The following is a 21,745-nucleotide window of genomic DNA, read 5'->3' as shown; positions in this document are numbered from 1 at the left end:
TCTGTCATTTTATTATTATTATATATGACATGAGAATTTTGGTTCACACGATAGTCATTGCCTTATTAAATAAAATCCTTTGTAATTTCTTTGTGTCAAACCGTTTCTCACTAAAGGATCACTGCCAATGTTTAGTTTTTAGTATCTCCTGTTCACTCACTGTATAGGGCATTAACACAGTCTCTGATAAGATGGTGGCTTAGTTTCTTTATCATCACATTCAATACTGTATAAGTGATAAGCTCCCAGTGAGAGAGACAAACCCTATACAAACAGAGCCATCTACGAGGGCTGAGATACGAACCCAGAGCAACGACGTTGAGAAGCTAACGTTCAACCCCATCAACCATCGCTGTCATGGTTTACTATACTTTTTCTGGATGGTTACGAGAATTATGTAAAAAATTATAATATATAAATGTTCGAATGCTTTTTTTTTTCATTGAATTCAGAAAGAATTACGTCAATATCTAATTCAGGGAATAGTGTATAAAACCTATAATCCCCTTATATCATAAAAATAATCCCCCTTTAGCCATAGAAATGTAAAGCTGATGTCATAATTAATGCTTGCTTTTAAATTGCTTTCGAATATTTTGTACATTAATATCTTTATTAAAAACGATGGAGAGGAGGAAATACGAACATATTTACTATGACTTTTCAATGGGCGAGTAATTGAAAGCAGAAATTTTCTTAAATACTTTAGGGAATATTTCTCTGGCTAGAAAAGCAAACTTTTTAGCGAATGTACAATGTATTTCTGTTTCGAACAGAGGTATTATACCTATCTTAATTAATTACCCATATCTCAAATACAAGTTTCGTACTGTCCTGTATAAGCAATGTGTATATGTGTACTCATATAATTATTCCTACGCCACTGGTGTGGCATTCCGCCTACTTTACTCTATGGAAAGCTTTCTAATTCAGAGAGAAATTGAGATCGGCCGTTGATCAACAATAACCGGTTCCCGGCAAACAAATTTATATTTATCTTATCGCGTTTTGATTAATCTCCTTTGCACTAGCCGGTCCGAGCTGGAAACTTTTGTTCATATAGCAAAGAAGTGTCATTCAATTTAGGTCGGTGATTTATTTCTACTGAATTCAGTGTGTCCCGTTTCTTAAAGAAATTACAATTTTGTTGAAGAAATGGTGATTGCAAAGAAGTTTGTTTATGTATCTAAGTTTGTCGGGGAACCAAAACTCTCAGATTTCAAGCTGGAAGAAGAGCAGCTGCCAGATCTCAAAGATGATGGTAAGTAAGATCGAATGAGTAAACAAAAATAAAGTAGTTTCTGCTAAATATATTAGAGCTTTGCTCGGAAAACTCCACTAGGAAGCAACGAGAGAACAGCTGCTATAATAGTCGCCCAAGCAAATAGCGTGATATGCACATTTCCCGGTTCACGCCCAGCGGAACAAGTGCCTCTACGTTACTGATAACACACCTAGCCAAGAAAGTTAATTCTGTTTGCTTTTTGAAAAAGTAAAGATGTAGAGTGTTCATGAAAAGTTGTCATGTTCATTTGAAAATATAATCTCGAAGTTTGATGATATCGGAGAAATTTGATACAATTTTAAAATCTATAAGTGCAAAGAAAACATAAGTGCAGTGAGCACCGTTTATCTCAAGTCGCTTAATAACAATCTCACTAAGATAGTAACCGCTCAAGTGAATTCAGATTGAAACTAAAAAAGGATATTAGTACAACATATAAGTTAGTTGAACCATACCGTAGTAGGCTCGGTGCGGGACTGCAAAACGTTGGTCCTGAATAGTAAAAATATGCTAAGATAGCAGTTAGGGAAATGGCGGCCTTCTGTACCTTTTTCAGATTTTCAGGTTGATTTTGTTGATTTCATAGATTGACTTTTCTTCGGTGTCCATATACCGTGTGGAAAATCGTTAAGCTCTGATTTATATACGGGCATCGTAACATCGTCAAGTGGAGGGTTCTTCAACTATTAGTCTATCTGAGGTTGAAGGGAAACACGATTGGATCACATTGGATTGTTATCTGCAAGTATTAAAGAAATATAATAATAATCGTTGGCCACACAATCCATATTGCATCTGGGCCTTGAAGTGTGTTACAGTACTTCATTCAAGACCGTAATAGTGCACTACAGGATTGAAGTACCCTATAGGAGGCAATGTGATCAGCACAAGGTACTCATTTACAGCTGAGTCGACTGGTATCCGACATCAGATCACGATACCAATCCTATTGCCACCAGTGAGATTTGAAACGTGACCTTCCGTACGACAGGGTTGTGCTTGAATTGAAGAAATTCTTCTTAATAATTTGAAAAGGCAACTGGGAAAACGTTTTTGTTCCTCAACATATACATGGCCAGAAAGCCTCGGCATCAATATGTTGAACAACATTGGAGGATTTTAGTGGCGCAGTAACATTTTAGAAGCCCACTCAAATTATCCTCCAATAGTATTTTGGTTTCTGGTACTATCTTCAGCTCAGTGGTCATACTATTGTGGAACTAATCCACAAACAATTCTCCATCACATTCGTGCAACCACATTTCAATCAGTTGTACTTTTGTCTTTTTGATGCCATAGGTAACAAATCTAGTGCCTCTTGAAGATCATCAGTACCTTAATACTTTACTTTTATAGTGAAATAAGTACTTTTCAACATAAACCGAAACGAAATTATTATTTATTTAGTAACATCACGTTTTGCGGAATGACCAAATGACCGAATATTTGAATTGGTAACGTTTCGCTGAATGTGGTCACGAAGTAGGTCAAAGCTTCCGTAAAATCGCAAAAACAAATTAGCGACTTCGATAAATGCAGTCCTTCACATCACAAAAAGTATGAGATAACCCATAATCCCCTTTGACAATCAGGTGAGAGTTAACACTGAAGCCATCCACAACACAACCCTCCGCGACACCTATAAGAGAGAAGTGGATGCCGCAATAACCGCAGTCAACAGAGATCCTGAAGATGAAGCATCATCAAATGATCTTCACAATCACCTGAAAAACGTTATCATGGATACGGCCACAAACATACTTGTCCCCAGCTGCAGAAGGAGTCAGAACGGCTGGTTTGACGATGAATGTAAGCTAGCAACGGAACGGAAGAAAGCCGCATATCGAGTAATGTTGCATTCTCAAAGAGGAGAGACTTATCACGAACTCCGTCGAGCGGAGACGCGACTTCACAGACGGAACTAGAAAAGTACAGAGAGCAACCGCACCGGGCGAGCAAGTTTTATCAACAAGTCAGCAGGATGAAGCCTTATACACCTCGATGCTCATCCTGCCGAGACGAAGAGGGAAATCTGATTTCCGACAGAATGGGCATATTGGAGCGGTGAGTTGAGCACTTTGATGAGCTACTGAACAACCAGAATATCGGCGAGTTGGAGGTCCCGCCAACTGAAGACGACGGACAAATACTGCCACCACCAAGTTTAGGAGAAACAGTCCGTTCAATTCATCGGCTAAAAAATCATAAGTCGCCTTGGGCCGATGGAATTATAGCCGAATTGATTAAATATGGAAGCGACCAGTTACACCAAGAGGTTCATCAACTTGTGCCCAAGGTATGGGACAGCGCATCAATGCCTGTCGATTCGCAACAACGCATTATCTGTCTCATACATAGAAAGGGATATATCACACAGTCCAGCAATTATAAAGGTATCACTTTGCTGAGTACCATCTATAAGATATTCTCCACTATCTTGCTAGGCCGGATAGCCCCATATGTCCAGAATATCATTGGCCCATACCAAAGAGGCTTCACTCCAGGCAAATCAGCAATAGATCAGATTTTCTCTCTGCGGCAAGCGATGGAAAAACTGTTGAAATATGGACATCAGTTGCATCATTTTTTCATCGAACTTAAAGCATAGCCAGGGTAAAACTAAACACAGCCACGAGAGAATTCGGTATCTCGACGAAATTAATAAAACTGACTAGGCTGACCCTGAGCAATGTGCGAGGCCAGATAATAGCAGCAGGATCACTTTCAAGACCATTCGACATCAACAACGGTCTACGACAAGGGGATGCCCTATCATGCGTCCTCTTTAACCTGGCCCTCGAGAAAGTGATCCATGATGCTGAGGTAAATGCAAGAGGTACAATCCTCTTTAAGTCCACCCAACTACTGGCTCATGCTGACGATATCGACATCATGGGAAGAACCACCCGAGACTTATAAACTGCCTTCACCCAGATCGAGCAGGCGGCACGAGATCTTGGGCTGCACATCAATGAAGGAATGGTCGCAATGTCAGCACCGAAAATTAACCAGCCAACAACATCAAACCGTACTGGTCAAACAGGAAGAATAAGGATAGGAGAATACAACTTTGAGATCATTGATAATTTCTCCTATCTAGGGCCGAAAATCACAACCGATAACAGCTATGATGATGAAATCCGCGCACGGTTGTTGTGAGCCAACAGAGCCTATTTCATCATAGGGTCAAAGCTCTTACTGTACAAGACAATGATCTTGCCAGTCCTCATGTATTCATCGAAGACTTGGGTTCTTAGCAAGAAGAATTGCGAACTCTTGACCGCGTTCGAGAGAAGAATCCTCCGAAGAATTTTTGGCTCGCTACATGAGGATGGACGATTCCGTAGCCTACATAACGACGAAATCTATGAGCGATACCATGATCGTCCGGTTGTGGATAAAATCCGGCTCAATAGGTTACGGTGGGCGGGTCACTTAATCCATATGGATGAGGATGATCCTTCTATAACTTTCTTAGTAACAGTTGGATTGCTTTCAAACTTTTCAGAATGATATCCTATATTATCGCCTATTCTGATGTCAAATTATATAACTCTGGGATCAACTTAAGGAGAGGTTTTCCGGCAAATTTCTAAAACATAGAAATATACTATTAACAACTTTATTTGAGCAAATATAGGAATGACATGTATTTTGAGGCCTATATTTCCTATAAATACATTACTGCAATTTTTTTCAGATGTTTCGGTTGGATAGGTTCTGAGGACGAGATTTGTTTCACTGTTTAGGGCACCCTTTTTGAACCCTATCTTCCCTAAGTTTCACTTAATATTATAAATACTGTCAGTTCCGGAAAGTAAAAATCGAGCCCTTTCATGTCCCACATGAGCCCATTCTGTGAAAAAAAATATTTTAATTAACAATTTAGTAGATACAATGGACGGAGTAAGTAACAATTGGTTTAATTGTAGATTGAATTTAGGGCATAGTTACGCAAATTGGAATTGGAACTCTTTTTAAGGGTTTGTGCTGATATAAGAAAAATACGTTTTAAAACCAACTGAATTTCTGTTTGTTTGTCTTCGATTACTAATTTATTGGAAACGACTGAAACTGAAAACTTCTATAAAGGAGCGAATTTGAGTTTATTTGAAAAAATTGTGCAGGCGGCCTCTTTGCTGAGATACTTTTGTTTTAAGGTTGTGAGTAAATTTCTTTATATATAGCAAATGGCCCTATCTTGTGTTGAGTTTGAGAGCTCCGAATACATGCGAAAGGAGAGTGTAAAATTTTTTCACACAATATTGTCATGCGACAAGTACTTTACGAAGCTGATCTTATTTCTGATATTGAATTGATAATTGCTATTCATACTAAAAATGTGTGTTACACGACCTTTCTCCCAAAGACACAAAATCGATCCGTATCACTCAGATAGGACCTATAGGATCTTATAACAAATCGGAAAACCGAAAGCTAGACGCTTCAGGTATGAAAGGTTTTGTATATTTCTTATATAAAGACATATGAGCGTGCATTTGCTCCATTAGTACGTATCACGTAATATATGCATATATTACGTGAAAGTATCGACTTTTGAGTTATATTGACATTTGCAGCTAATTGCTAAAAATTATAGTAATATACTATTATTAACTTTATTTGAAAGGATATCGGTATGAAAGGTATTTCTGAGCCTAGGTACCATATAGTGGCAGCCTCTTGACCTTTTTCTTCAGATTTTTGGGTTGGGTAGTTTCTGAGAATGGTCCCGTTAAAGAAAAGATCACTTCACAATTGCGGCTGTGGTTGCGGTACAAATATATATTTATGAACATTTCCATTCACCATTTCGACTTGCTGTGAATACGCTCGTAGATACATAGGGATATCCCTACAAAGTTCAAACAACCCCTCACGGTACGCATATACATAGATGACCTGAAATTGGCTATAAGATCGACAGCTTTCAAAATGTGAGTATATGCATAATACCTACATATCTACCAGCGCGTCCGTACCAAGCCGAAATGGAGATTTCAAATGCGCCCAATATACAAATATTTTCACTTCAGAAACATATGTCATACATATATATGGTGCATTTCGGAAGTGGCAATTGTCGTGAAGTATGGTTCAGTTGAAACAATTTGCCGGTCATAGGTACACTCATTTGTCTGCCTTATTTGAAACAGACATTTGTCTGAAACAGGCACAGACATTTGTCCGCTTGTTGTCTGAGGCAAACAAAAGCAATTGCTAAGCCAGACATAATTTAATAATAGTGTTTGTAATACGCGTATCCTGTCAATACAGCAGGCAATATTCTGTCTTGCTGTGCATCCGAGTGGGCGTTAGCGTTAGTCTGAAATCCACCAAATTAGACCATCCTAAAAATTTAAATAATACTCAAAACCAATCCAAAAAGTGCAAATTTTTCATCTCGATTGCAATGTTGTTGTAATTACTTTCATTTCCTTCTACTGTTGCAAATAACGCAATTCAAATAATAATTATAAGTTAAGCCCTGTAGAAAGACCAAAATCTGACCAGTAACTAAGCCATCAACAGCACCAAGCATTGCAAAGCATTCTTAATATCATCTTCGCATCTCATCTGGAAATCATAGAAATATACATTTGCATTTGAAAATGCAGGATTATGATTGCACGATTATATGATTATGATTGCTTGATTACGTGATTACAATCATAATCACCGGAACTTGATTATGATTACAAGCACGTAATCATGAAATTCGCAATAATAATCACGTAATGATAATTACGATTTTAGCCAGCTCTGGAAAACCGTTTTTTTTTGCGACGAACCTAACTGCCTTCACCCAGATCGAGCAGGCGTTGCGAGATCTTGGGCTGCACATCAATGAAGGCAAGACAAAATATATGGTCGCAACGTCGGCTCCGAAAACGAACCAGCCAACAACGTCAAACCGCATTGGTCAAACAAACCGATGACAGCTACAATGAAGAAAGCCGCGCACGGTTGTTGTCAGCCAACAGAGCCTATTTACAAAAACTGTTCCGCTCGAAATGTCTCGACATATGGTCAAAGCTCTTACTGTACAAGGCAATGATCATGAGAGAGACTTGAGTTCTTAGAAAGAAGAATTGCGAACTCTTGGCCGCGTTCGAGAGAAGAATCCTCCGAAGAATTTTCGGCCCCCTATATGAGGAAGGTCGATTCCGTAGCCTACATAACGACGAAATCTATGAGCGATACCATGATCGTCCCGTTGTGGATAAAATCCGGTTCAATAGGTTACGGTGGGCAGGTCACTTAATCCATATGGATGAGGATGATCCAGCCCGGAAAGTCTATAAGGACAATATCTATGGTAGAAAAAGAAGACGAGGCAGACCCTGCCTAAGATGGAGCGATGGCGTAGGCCAGGATGCCAGATAGCTTTTAGGGATATCGAATTGGTGAACCTCGGCGCAAAACCGGGATGTCTGGAATTCCCTATTAAGGCAGGCCTAGACCGGATATGGGTTGTTGCGCCGTTGATGATGATGATGAATCTAAATTCAACATTTTCGCTTCCGATCGCCTGCAATTGGTATGGAGGAGAGTGGTCAATGCCTTACAAAATCGTAATATTGAGCCAACAGTTGAACACGGCGGTGGCAGTATCATGATGTCGTATGCTACAACGTCTAAAGGACAAAGATTACTGATTGTAATCCAAGAAAACGTCACTAAAATAGGTATATGTATATAATCTTTTTTTTTTTATGGATGGAGGTGCAAATCTTAGAAAGGCTCTGCTGCGCCAGGTTGCAGCAGTGTGTGGGATTCACACCCACTAAATCCACCCCCACTCTTCCGCCCCTCCCCGCGGGACCACCGTGAAGTATTACTTCGCGGGGGAGGCTCTGGTTCGCTATACCAGCTCGTCCATGTCACGTCTCCGTCGCGCCGCCTTCCGAGCTCGATCCAACTCCAGAAGTTTTGTCTGCACCACGGCTACTGCCCATTTACCGCCATCCAGTTTTCCTCCGACTTCAACATCTCTTCCATCAGATTGGAGGGCTCGATGTCCGCCCCTAAGATGCTGTTCAACCTCCTTTTCTGCTGCAGAAATCTGGGACAATGGAACATAACGTGCTCCGGGTCCTCGAGTGTAGCACCGCATCCAGGACAGTTAGGAGACTCGTCCAACTCGAAGCGATGCAAGTACTTCCTATAGCCACCGTGTCCCGTAAGGAACTGTGTCAGGTGGTAATTCAATTCTCCGTGCTTTCGGTTGACCCATTTCTCGATGCACGGGATCAATGTATGGGTCCACCTGCCCTAGTCGGAGTTATCCCATCGTTGTTGCCACTTGCCACACAACTCTCTCCTGATGGCTTTTCGGAAATCCGCATTCACCTCGGCTGGATTTGCCTTCCGTTTTTCGTAGAGCCAGTGTGCCTCGCTCGCTAGAAGATCTATAGGGATCATTCCTGCGATAACACACACTGCCTCCGTCGACGCGCTGCACACCCTTAGCGCAATTGGCCGGTATGCCGAACATATCTTCCTCCGGTTGACAGCGTGGTTCAAGGCTCCCGCCCAGACAGGGGCCGCGTATAGCAGGATCGACCTCACCACTCCCGCGATGAGTAGCCTGCAACTATACTTCGGCCCTCCCACGTTAGGCATCATCCTTGCAAGGGATGAGCTGGCATTTGCTGCCTTCTCTCGCGCATAATCCAAGTGTCCCTTGAAACTCAGCTTGGCATCGATCATCACCCCCAGGTATTTGACAACCGATTTTGAGACGACCTCACGATTACCAACCCGGATGGTAACCGTGTTGTTCTTCCTACGGTTGGTAATGAGGACCGCCTCCGTCTTTTCGTCCGCCAGGTCCAGCTTGACCATTCGTAACCATGACTTGATGGTATGAATGGCTTCATTTGCATAAAGCTCCACGTCCTCGGGATGCTTTGCAATTGCAACTACCGCCAAGTCGTCCGCAAAACCAATCAGCGTTGTCTCCTCCGGCACGCGAAGGCCAAGCACTCCGTCGTACATTATGTTCCACAGCAGCGGTCCCAATACAGAACCTTGAGGCACACCTCCTGTCACAATGTACTCCTTCGGCCCGTCGTCCGTCTCGTACCAGAGAAGTCTGTCCGAAAGGTAACTCTCAATGAGCCGAGCCAAGTAGCTAGGAACACCCAGTTTGGCCAAAGCGCCCTCAATCCAGCCCCAGTTGGCTGAGTTAAAAGCATTTTTGACGTCCAGCGTCACCAGAGCACAGCATTTGCCCATGGCCATTGCATTTCGAGCCAATTCCACGACCTTTGCTACTGCATCGACCGTAGAACGGGCTCGCCGAAACCCATATTGCCGCTCTGAGAGACCACCCGAAAGCTCGATGAACGGGAGCAGCCTGTTGTATATCACCCTCTCCAACATCTTCCCCATGATGTCTAAGAGACAAATAGGGCGATATGAAGAGGGCACGCCGGGTGGTTTTCGGGACTTCGGTAGCAAGACCAGCTTCCGCCTCTTCCACTGGGCGGGAAACACTCCTTCCGCCATGCACGATTCGAATGTGCTTGCGAACCACGTTGGTCTGGCCTTGACCGCCACCTTCAGAGCCCTGTTCGGAATTCCGTCCAATCCCGGAGCCTTGCTATCCCCAATACGCCTGCAGATTTCCCAAAGTTCCTCTTCGGTAACATCAGGGATCGAGAAGACGTCCTGCTGAGCTGCCAGTTGAGGTTCTCTTTCGTCCTGCTCCTGCTGCGGGAAAAGAGTTGCAATTATTTGCAGCAAAAGCCGTGGGCATGTCACCTGAGGTGATTTTCGCCCGCGGATCTTCTTCATTACAACTTGGAAGGCTGTACCCCACGGATTCGTATTAGCCTCCATGCAGAGCTTCTGGAAGCATTCCCGCTTGCTTCTCCGAATGGCCTTCTTAAGGTTGCTTCGCATATCCCTGTATTCCTCCTCATGCTCCTGGTGCTCCGGCCTTCCCCTTGTCCTGTGGGAAAGTCTCCTCGCTCGGAGGCAAGAGGATCTCAAGGCAGCGATCTCCGTGTTCCACTAGTAGTTTGGCCTCTTGCCGTGGTGCAAACGTCGTCGTGGCATCGTAGCGTCGCATGCTTCGGTTACACGCTGAGACAGCTGTGTGACCCTTTCCACCGCTGTTCCATCCGGATCATGGGCTCCCTCCAATGCGGCCAGGAATGTCTCCTCGTCGAAAGCTCCGATAGACCAGCCAACAGCCTTAGCCTTTCCACCTCCAGAGCGTCGTTGACTGCTTCCCCGGTTCCCAATGTGGAGGAAGATGGCCTGGTGGTCACTGTGGGTGTAGTGCTCACTCACTTGCCAAGCCATCCCCCTCACCAGTGAAGTGCTAACAAATGTCAGGTCAACGATCGAACCCGACCCTCTTCCTCGAAAGGTGGGCACGCATCCAACGTTGGCCAGCACGATGTCCAGCTCCGCAAATGACTCCAACAGAATTTGGCCTCTGGTGTTCGTCGATCGGCTTCCCCACTCCAGGGCCCACGCGTTGAAATCGTCCGCAATGATTTTAGGGCTGCGGTCTCTAGCATCCAACACCAGACTGTCTAACATCTCCTCATATTGTGCTAAGGTTGCACTAGGAGGAACGTAGCAGCTGTAAATATGGACACCGTTGACCTTCGTCCTTATAAAACCGGCTGCCGGGGGGGGCCATGACTTCCTGAATGGCCTGTCTTCCGCACGCCCAGATTGCCGCGTTGCCAGACGCATCCACCGCCCAAGTCGCACCGCCGTAGTTTCTGTACGGCTCGCAAATAACCGCGACATCGACATTCGACTCTCGAATGGTTTGCGAGAGCAAGTCCTGAGCTGCCTCACAGTGATTGAGATTGATTTGTATCAATCTCATTTTCCTGTGCGGTTCAGCTCCCTCCTATATACCGGACATCTGCTGCTTCCCGCAATATGCCGGCTGTCCACGCCCTCTTTCCCACTACATAACATACACCGTGGATCTCCGGTGCAATCTTTGATGAGGTGGCCCTCTTCCCCACACTTCCTGCAACTCCTCGACCTATCATGCTGGCTAGTGCATGCCGCCGCAAAATGGCCGAAATCGAGGCATCTGAAGCATCTCTTTAGAGAGATTTGTTCCCTGAGCCTGCACACGACCCAACCTACTCTTACCTTGCCCGCGGTAATCAACTTAATAGCTGATTCCGCCGGCAAACTAATAATAGCGGTCTGTGTGCCACCATATGCCTTCTTCATCCTTTTTATGGCACTCTGGTCTATATCGCCAAGGTTGAACTGTTGGCTTAGCGCAGCACAGATGTCCTCCCGTGAGGTGACTTCATCTAGGTCCTTGCACTCAACCACTATCTCCTGTTTCCGAGCTCTTACCTCAGCTTCCTCTCCAAGTACACTTTCCACCTTCCCGCGGAAGTTATCGGCCAACTTGTCGGCGGATTTACTTAACTCCAGCATCAGATCCCCTTTCTGTGTTCGCCTAATACGGCTCACATTATCCCCCAAATCCTTCAATTCCGGGTCTGACTTCACCTTTCGGAGGATGTCGGCATAGGACATATTTCCCTTCTTGGAAATAATTATTATTTCCGGGCGGAGCTTCTTTTTGTCCTTTTTCCTCTTGTTGCTCACCTTAGTCCATTGTTCGGGCCTCCGGGCGTTGGTTTTTTCCACTTTTGTAGGTGTTGTGGCTGCAATCGTGAGATTACCGACTTTCGCGGGTACTCTCGCCGGCTCCGCCTTCTTTGGTGAAGAGGCTTTTTTCTTCTTCGGGACTTGCTGTGGTCCAAGAGGCTCGCTGGTACCGTCTCTAGCCCGTTTTCCTGTCTTCCCGCCTGCTTTATCACGGGGAGGCGTCACCTGCGTTTCCCTTGTGACCTTGCCAACTGACGCTTGGGAATCCTTTTCTTCGAGTGCCCTGATATAAGACAATTTAATGCCTCTTATCAAGGCTCGAATATTTTGGTGGATATTCCGCCTCTCCTTGATGAACTCGCACAATTCATTTATTCGTTCCCCGAGTGTAACGAACGCCATTCCGGTATGTTCCCGTTTGCTTTCGCGCCTTGCGCCACAAGGAATGATCTCGATTAAGGAACTATTCGTATTTCTTTCAGAGTCCCGCGACGAATCTCGACTACCAAAAAGAACCATTGTTCTCGGTGGTGATCTCCCAAGCTTCGAACTCCTCCTAAAGGGATCCGGTGTGGATCTAATTTCCACTCCACCATTATCTCTTGTAGCATTAGATGCCACAGTAGCCAAGTTTGCCACTACTGAGGCACTGCGGTCGTTGGATATCGACGGCCGGGAGCCCGCTTGCTCACTCCCAAAAACCGCCGGCACTGGGTTTCCGAAGCCCTGCACAGTAAAAAAACTACTTTTCTCCTCTTCCATATTTGGTTTAATTTCTGGGTGTCCTTCCCAATTCCCAGCCAATTTTTATCCACGGGTGGGCGTTTACTTCCCACCTACCCGGCCTGCGCATAAGCATGCCCATACACGCACATCTCCGGATGCGTGCATGTGCATGCCCATGACACATTCGCCGAGCATTCCCTTATCCGCACGAAGGGACGCGCCTGATGGGAGATTTGGCAACTCCGCACATATAATCTGATATAATATTAGATCATTACAATGATCCAAAACAGACATCCACTGTCATTCAGGAATGAGTACTTTAATATCAAAAGGACTCTTGCTCAGCCACTTCAGAGCCTGGATTTAAATCTGATAGAACAGTTGGGAACATACGTCGAAAAGGAGCTACGCAAAAGGGAGGTTAAAGGTAAACATGAGAATCACATAAAGGATATCTAAAGGTCTTTTCTTGCAGAAAAACATGTATAATAGGATCAGTGAAAAGAAGACTTCCTGCAATTTAAGATGTAAATGATCACCATACAAAATATTAATTTCCTCAATTGTTATCACAAAATTTGTTATCTTTATTTAAGGCTTTGTGTGAAATTTGGTGAGAATATTTGGTCTGTATGCCCCTTTACATGCAGCGAGTGGTGCCATTTTGTGTTTAGCCTGAAGGCGGCTCCCCATACATGCACAGAATATGGTCATGTGGTATCAAATAAAGGGGCTCAATTAGTACTTTCCGAAGCTGATCTTATTTCTGATATTAACTGAAACAGGGAACTGAGGGCTCAAAATGTGTGCCCCAAAAATGAAACATGTCTCGTTCTCAGAACATATCCTACCAAAAATCTAAAAGTGATGCACCTATACGAAATCTAAGCCTCAGAATACACTCCATTCCGATATCTGCTCGAATATAGTTAATAATAATATATTACCATATTTTGGAAATTTAACCCAAAACCCTCCATAAGTTCATCCTAGAAGTACAAAATTTGGTGCCAGTTTGGGCGATAATATAGGACATAATTCTGGAAAGTTAGAAAGCAATCTAATTATTATTAACGAAGTTATTGAAAGTCAAATTATTGGATTTGCTGTAAATTTATTGCAATCTAGGGTCTGTATGCCGTCATCATATGTATAAAGTGCATTTATTTGAACAGCGGGGTCCATGAGGACATTTTCGCTTTTCTTTTTTGCCTTTGTGTAGTTATTTGAATATCAATATCAATGAAAGGAGGCAGGTGTGCATATGCTATGGTATTGAATAAGATGGACGTGTGTGTACGTAAGTATGCTTTCGTGCACAGAGTAATGGGAATGTGTGGAGATCCGTTAGATCAATTTTAAGCACAATATTTATGTCTTTAATATGTATGTTCATGTGCGTATTTTACTTGGAAATATATGACGGAATATTTAGCTGTGTACGAATGGAAAAACGTGCATAAAGAGTTGCTCACAGACGAATACAAAACTTTTGTAGCTGAAACGCGAGCTTCCGGTATTTTGACTTGTTTCGTTTTATCCCTATTTTGTGTTTACAATGAAACTAATCAAATAATAATAACGGTTTTAAGTTATTTAAAAATGTAAACTGACTTTCGAGAGATTTTACATCAAAATATATTGCAGTAACTGGCCAACTTTTTGACTGTTGCCTACATGTCACTTTTAACAAATGAACATAAATTTTGCTACCTAGGCTTCAAAGTTGTTAATCACTAGATGTTCATTACTCCCCGATATTAGAACGACAAGAGCACGTTAGGAATGTCAAATCAGTACAATTTTTATCATAGAACATAGATACCACAAGAAAGAGCTGAAATTGTGAAATTTTGTTTTCAAATTCAGTTCCCGAATACACTAACAAAACCTGCGATCGATTCAATGTTTGTCGGTGTGTTTGTCATACCCAATTTACCCGGTAACAGATGAACTAACCGTCGCATCACTGTCAACACGCTTACCGGACAGGACGCTGAAACTGCTCTGTATCAGCTGACGGATATACTATGGGATGGCATAGAAACGAAAGAAACAGCATTGTGTGCGTTTTTGGATATCGAAGGAGCATTCGGCAACACATCGCACACAGAGATACAAGATGCCCTGAGCTGGAAGGGAGGAGAGGGAGTGGGAAACACCCTGGCATTCTGGATGGGCAAAATGCTTGAAAGCAGACAAATAGAAGTAGCGACAAGTACAAATTCTATTGTCATGAACACTACTCAGGGTTGTCCACAGGGCGGGGTACTATCGCCGCTTATGTGGAGTATGATTGTGGACAAACTCCTCGACGTGCTGACAAATACTGGAATACAAGGCCAGATACCTTATGTGATAGAATCCAAACTGGACTAAGGGTTACTAGCGCCTGGTGCAGGAAGGTAGGACTGCGGATCAATCCAGCTAAAACCATCATAGTACTGTTCACTAGGAGACGTAAGCTTGATCACCTGAGAGCCGTAAGGTTACATGACATGGAGGTGAAACGAGAAACCGAGGACAAATACTTGGGAATTACGCTAGACCAAAAATTAATCTTGAAGACACATGTCGGAAACACTTGTCCGAAAGCCACGAGGGTTCTGATGACTTGTAGGTCCATAGCAAGAAAAAATGAAGTTGAAGCCCGAAAATACTACTTTGAATATATACTGCACTAGTAAGGCCAATGATTACCTACGAAGCGGTAATCTGCGTAGAAAGAACCGAACTCAGCATACAAGCCAGAGAATTACACAAGCTCCAAAGACTGGCTTGTGTGTGTATCAGTGGCGCAATGAGGACATGCCCAACAGCATCCCTGGAGGTCATTCTGGGATTAACCCCTCTCCGTCTGTACATACAGGCCGGGAGTATTAGTGGGGCGGGGAGCTGCTTAAACCGAAGGAAGATTGATATTCTTTCTTGGCGGGATCCCGAATTAGTGATACCAAGGGATAATATGGCAACGAGATTTCGCTTTGATAAGAAGTCTGAAACACGTTGGAGTAACAAGGCAAACTGGGAGAGTATGGCTGCGACATACGGCTTAAACCAGCAACTGATTACTTGGTACACTGACGGACTCCTCACAGCAGAGGGAGCGGGTGCCGGTGTCATTGGTTCAAGAAAAATGTACTTTGAGCCAATGGGCAGGTAGACTGGCATATTCCAGGCGGAAATATACATCATAGACAAATGTGCCGCCTTTAATCTGCAAAGGAACTATAGGGGGCAGAACATAGCTATTCTCACCGATAGCCAAGCAGCGATCAAGGCACTTAGGTCCAACCAGGTGAACTCTAAACTGGTGTAGGAATGCCTTGAGAAACTGAATACACTCGGCTCGATACTCGGGGTTCCAGGCCATGCTGGGTTAGAAGGCAACGAGGCAGCGGACGAATAAGCCAAGAAAGGAACAGGGACGCCTTTACACGGGCCAGAACCCTTGTGTGGAATCGGAAACGGTTTCATGGCTATGACACTAAGAAATGAAGAGGAACAGTTGACGGAACTATACTATGCGGACCTACCAGGGATTGGCAGTCCAGGGTTATTGGGGGATACGGACCCATACGAACAAAGGATTGCTTAAACCTCACCAAAAAGAACCTCCGAATCATAGTGGAAATTCTCACTGGTCACTGTCGGCTAAACTATCACCTAGTGAAGGTAGGGATATCTGCGGACACTGCCTGCAGGTTTTGTGCGGAGTGTGATGAAACCTCTATACACGTTCTGAAACAGTGTCCCGCACTTGTGCAAAGTAGGTCAAGGCATCTGGGAGAACACTTAACACCCGATGCAAAGTTAAAAGATCTGGAAGTAGGGAATATTCTAAAGTTAGAATAGCTTATATATAGCAAGAGGTGGCATTTTGTATTGAGTTTCAAAGGGCTTCCCATACATGCGAAAGATGGTCAGGTAGGGCATCAAATGAAAGGGCTCGATTAGTAGTTTTCGAAACTGATTTTATTTCTGATAACATTAGTACTAGTGGTATTTACTTTCATACATATATGTATACTTTTGCGCACGGAGTATAGTGGCAATGTGTGAAAAAGTGTTAGATCAAATTGGATGGACAACGTTTGTTTATTTAGAATTAGCACAATATTTATGTCTTTGATATGTATGTACATATGTATGATATATCTAGAGTTTGGCAATTAAATTTCAAAGTTTTTGGAAAGTCTAAGTGACAGTTCAAAATTGAGAGAAAAATGTTTCAAGGAATGCATAATCGCTGGCTATGAAAATTGAATGTTTTCGAGGATTTATTAATACCGGATCACTGTCTGTCTGTCTGTCCGTCCGTCTGTCTGTCACACCCACTTTTCTTAAAAAACTACTTTGCTGACGGTACGAAATTTGGTGGGAAGGTGGGAACTGTGAACCCCCACGGTGAATTACATTGCTGCACCTTGAACTTAAGGGAGGAGCATACATGTTAAAGATGGGTGCAACATTTTTTTCCACCGTGTCATGTGGAGTATCAAATGAAAGGTGTCGATTAATTCTTTTCGACGCAAATATTAGTTTTGATATTGGTTGGAAAGGTAGAAGAGTGGTTGTCCAAAAGGTGACAATTACTTCTAGGACCTATTCTCAGAATCTACACAACCCAAAAATTTGAAAAAAAATGGGTGGTTTGTACTTATGTTAACTAGGTCTCAAAATACTCTCCGTTTGGTTATATATTCAACTAAAGTTAATAATAAGTTCTTCCTAGATCCGCCAAATTATCCATTGCCCATTAACACTGCAAAAGTTGGTGGAAACTCTACTATTATTAGCAAACTTATAATAGGTTAAAGCTGCTCTTTTCTGTCTAGTTACTACACGCTAGGAGATAAAATTTCAGTACCACATCAAACTGAACATTATGGGACCCATTACTAAGCGATATCAGGTGCAATATAGCGTACCGACGTTACCCCACCTTTAATTTATCTATCTCTCTCCCTGACCTTAGATATTTTATTTATATATATTATTCCTCACAAAGAGTTAAGTCGAATAGTGAGGTCTTAAGGATGCTGGAATGTTATGCCCGACGTTTGGCTTCATATCAATCATATGCAAAATTTACAGTTTAATTGTCGTGTAGCAGCTTATTTTAACCAAGAACTACTTTTTCTTTACAGAAATCCTATGTGAAGCGGAATATCTAAGCTTGGATCCATATGTGCGAATGCTTATGGCCAATCGGCCAGTAAATACTATTATGCTTGGAAGACAAACAGCAAAGTACTTTTTGATCCTCTGAAAACTTCATTGTCAATAAAAGTCATTCAAATCATCGTTTTTAGAATTCTTCAAAGCAAAAACCCAAAATATCCGGTTGGATCATACGTTTTTGGAAACTTTGGATGGCGATCTCATACTGTGGTGAAACCGGGAACGAATGTTTTGCCTTATGAGCAAAAAGACCGCACGGACATTGCTAACTTATTGCCTGACTTTGGTAATTTGCCACGATCCTTGGCTCTTGGATACTTAGGAATGCCTGGGTAATTTCAAATTTTCATTATTTATCCATAAGGAACAAAAAATATTGACATCCACCCACCCAACTTTAACGAATTATTAGATGTTCATTTATTGCAGCCATACAGCGTATTTTGGATTACTGGACATTTGTAAACCTACTAAAGGGGAGGTAGTTGTAGTAACAGCCGCTGCTGGAGCAGTTGGTTCTTTAGTCGGTCAAATAGCTAAAATAAAAGGATGTACTGTGATTGGATTTGCAGGGTCTGAAGAAAAATGCAAATGGATAAAAGAAGATTTAGGTTTTGATTTCGCGTTCAACTATAAGACCAATGACATATCAGCTTGCTTGAAGAAATCAGCCCCAGGCGGAATTGACTGTTATTTTGATAACGTAAGTAAGATATACTAACTTTGCCTCGCCTGCGATATTCTGCATCCTCTACTTGCGCCAATCAAATAAATAGTAAAACCTCTGATTTGCTTTCAATTTGTTCAACATTCTACAATCATCGTGAAGATTGGTCAGTCCAATTCAGCTCAGCTAGAAACTTATTTATGCGTACAGTATGAAGTTTCTTCCTATTGCTACTATAGTTGTCGCTCCGTTTACTTTTCATCGATTTCGAGAGAGGAGTTTATTGGAACATTCTATAAAGGAGGACCATATCGGAGAAGTTAATATCTATATCTCTCTCCAAACAACATTATCGAAGAGATGCTGAGGAGTGCTGATAGGTGGAGCCGTGTTGCCCATTATGTTCGGGCCGTTCCCGTTGCTAAGAAGATAGAACTCGACCGGTGGAGGAGCCGGATGGCAGGGGGTTCCTTGAACTGACGTTGGTGAAAGGAATTCCCTGATTTGAAGGCTCCGCAAGGCGGGAGAGTTCGGCGACTAGCCCGAAGTAATATAACAAACGGTTCTAGGCTAGCTCTCTGACGATAGGGAGGTGTTTAGTTGGTAGTTCGACGATGTACCGAACCGAGAGTCCAACACTGTGTGCGTAAATGCATTCACCTACCCTACTCCAAAAAAAAATATATCTATAAGACGGGGTCCTCTAGGGTTGTATTTTGCCGCGGGTGTTTTCTTCACGTTATCAATAGAATCATTAATGTTTCTTTGGCTGGAAGCCGTGGAGAGGTACAATGGGCTATGTCATTTTCCTAATTCGTTGATAAAGATTGGCTAAATTGATCTGCATTTAGAGAAGGATTCAAGAGGAATAGGACTGAGGATGAATGATAATAAAAAAAAGTCCTCAGAGTAACTGTTCATCGAACTCCCTCTATTTGCTTTAATGGGCAAAATATTGAGGACGTCGACCCATTTGTACATCTATTGTTTCCGACAATGGCAGTGAATTTATTGTCACTCAACTTCACTTACAGCCAACGCCTCTAGGCCTTCAATCGCGATCAGCAAAGCTTCAGGAAGTGTGAAGATGATGAAAATCTCTCCCTGGTGGCAATTAGATTTGTATTGTGACTTGACGTCGGATACCAGTCAACTCAGCTGTGAATGAGTACCTGAGTCAAATCAGGGTAATAATCTTAGGCGAGCACAATGCTGACCAAATTGCCTCCTATAGGGTACTGTAATCATGTAGTGTATCGTTCCACTGCGTTGCGCTGACGATTATTGTTATCATTTGCAAAGATGAAAAGAAGAATTATTTTGGAACGTTTGAAGAAACTCCAGAATAAATTCACATGAACGAAGAACGGTGAAAAATTTAAAGTCCTTTTTATCTTGAATGAAGGTTTCAACGACCGACACTAGGAGACACCTTGTGATTGAATCAATCAATATGAACGTCCTGGCACTTCATCATATTTACTCGCGTATCGACGACGACAAAAAGTTACGAATACGGAACGAACTTGGAACCCGTGATCAAGTAGGGAAAATTTACTATTAATAAGATGCTCCTTTTGCTTTAAGTCTGATGAAACGCGTCTAACGAAGTGTCTCCCTACCATTAAATATGGGCATGCCCCTAATACCGCCCAACTTAGGGTCAGACATTCATTAGGTTTTAAAACCGTGAACTTATGGAATGTAGCCTATTCCGGTCCCAAATTTGTTTTTGGTTTACCGCATGGACATGACCTCACCATCATAGCCTTATACTCAGCTAGGCTCCACAAGCAACTGATTGCATTTCTTAGGCTTCTGTTAAACGCCTTCTACCCCTGAAGGAAATTTTTCTCCTCTTACAAAACTGCTACGGGCACAGATAGCGGACACTGTGAAATAAAATTCAGTTTCTTCTTTCAAAAAATTTCAATTTTTTCGTGTTTTATATTTGAAAACACTCTAAAATGGTAATAATCGGACATTATACCCTATACTGCCAGAAGTCAGCTCCAATAAGCTTTAGATCAGCCGGAATTCATTTACTTTCTGGAGTTTGAAACTAAAATACATATGTAGAATAGTAAAACTTATTTCTATTTTTAAAGTCAATCCTCTTCTTATAAAGATATATTAAAACAACTGCACATTATCCAAAATATTTCAAGAAATTAATTAAATGCATGAATCTCCCTTACCAGGTTGGCGGCGAAATGAGCTCCACTATCATTGCTCATATGAGACGTCATGGTCGAATCGCTGTATGTGGCAGTATATGCGCATACAATTCAACAGAGCCAGTCAAAGGTATGCAATTCTTCCCTAATTTGAATTAAGGCGTTGGATTATTTAATTTGTCTACAGCCCCAATGCTGCAAAGAATGTTCATCAATAATGAATTGAAAATGGAAGGGTTGCTTGTCTACAGATGGACTGATAGATACTCCGAGAGTTTCAACCAAATATTCCAGTGGATACAGGAAGGCAAGATTAAATATCGAGAAACGATTACCAAAGGTTTTGAAAATATGCCAAAAGGATTCATTGAGCTGTTGAAAGGAGTCAATTTGGGCAAAGCAATTGTTCAGGTTTAATAAAGCAGCTATAATTTTTGGTTTATGAATAAATGTATATTTTAATTATCGATTTTCTCAATCTTATTCTCCCTTTCCCGAATACAGATAAAGTCTGTTATTTATCTACCATTAATAATTGCTGGAATATGCATTCGCCTTTTTGTGTCAATACCCAGAATCTGTGAAGCTTTTGCTTTCTCCTTCAGGCCTGAATGAAGGAAGTGAAACTATGGTAGTTCATATCATCTAACCAGAGCGTGTAAAGACTTTAATGGTTAACAGCGATTAAAGTGACCCTCCGAATTAAGAGCTCACCGAGGACTACGGCTTCGTCCATGGCAGAGGTAACTCATTAGCTGCTGCCACACTTCTACCATGGTTATTCGGTCTCTTATATTAATCCGGAAAATCGTCATGGAGAGAATTATCACCATATTCGTATCCAGTCTAAGCCTGCTTGAATAAGAACTGCAGATATTCGGGTTTTAGCTCAAGGTCCACCAATTTGATATCTGCCTGGCGTCCTGACCGATATAGAAGGGTATTATAGACATTCTGTCCTGGATCATCCTCACCCATGCGAATAAAGTGACGCAACCAAAGCAACTTATTGAGCCGGATTTTATCCTCGGTCGTGGTATAGCTGATAAATCCCATCATTATATAGGCCTTAGAAGCGAGAAAAAGGAATCT

The 21,745-nt window shown here is 42.4% G+C and overlaps 1 protein-coding gene across 2 annotated transcripts; it reads left to right on the top strand.

The window, feature by feature from the left end:
* Window positions 1–988: 988 nt before the first annotated feature.
* On the top strand, window positions 989–21,116 carry LOC119646650 (prostaglandin reductase 1-like). 2 transcript variants are annotated; one of them, XM_038047167.1, is made up of 6 exons: window positions 989–1,261; window positions 17,776–17,878; window positions 17,941–18,141; window positions 18,239–18,512; window positions 20,678–20,783; window positions 20,841–21,116. In XM_038047167.1, the coding sequence occupies exons 1-6, from the start codon at window positions 1,156–1,158 to the stop codon at window positions 21,068–21,070; spliced, it is 1,020 nt and encodes a 339-aa protein (XP_037903095.1). In that variant the 5' UTR covers window positions 989–1,155; the 3' UTR covers window positions 21,071–21,116. The 2 variants fall into 2 exon arrangements, with proteins under 2 accessions (XP_037903095.1, XP_037903096.1); XM_038047168.1 differs by lacking the exon at window positions 989–1,261 and adding an exon at window positions 1,537–1,609.
* The last annotated feature ends 629 nt before the right edge of the window (window positions 21,117–21,745 follow it).

This window comes from Hermetia illucens, chromosome 1 (assembly GCF_905115235.1).
Source record: "Hermetia illucens chromosome 1, iHerIll2.2.curated.20191125, whole genome shotgun sequence".
NCBI lineage: Eukaryota > Metazoa > Arthropoda > Insecta > Diptera > Stratiomyidae > Hermetia > Hermetia illucens.
This window is presented reverse-complemented; position numbering and strand designations above follow the sequence as displayed.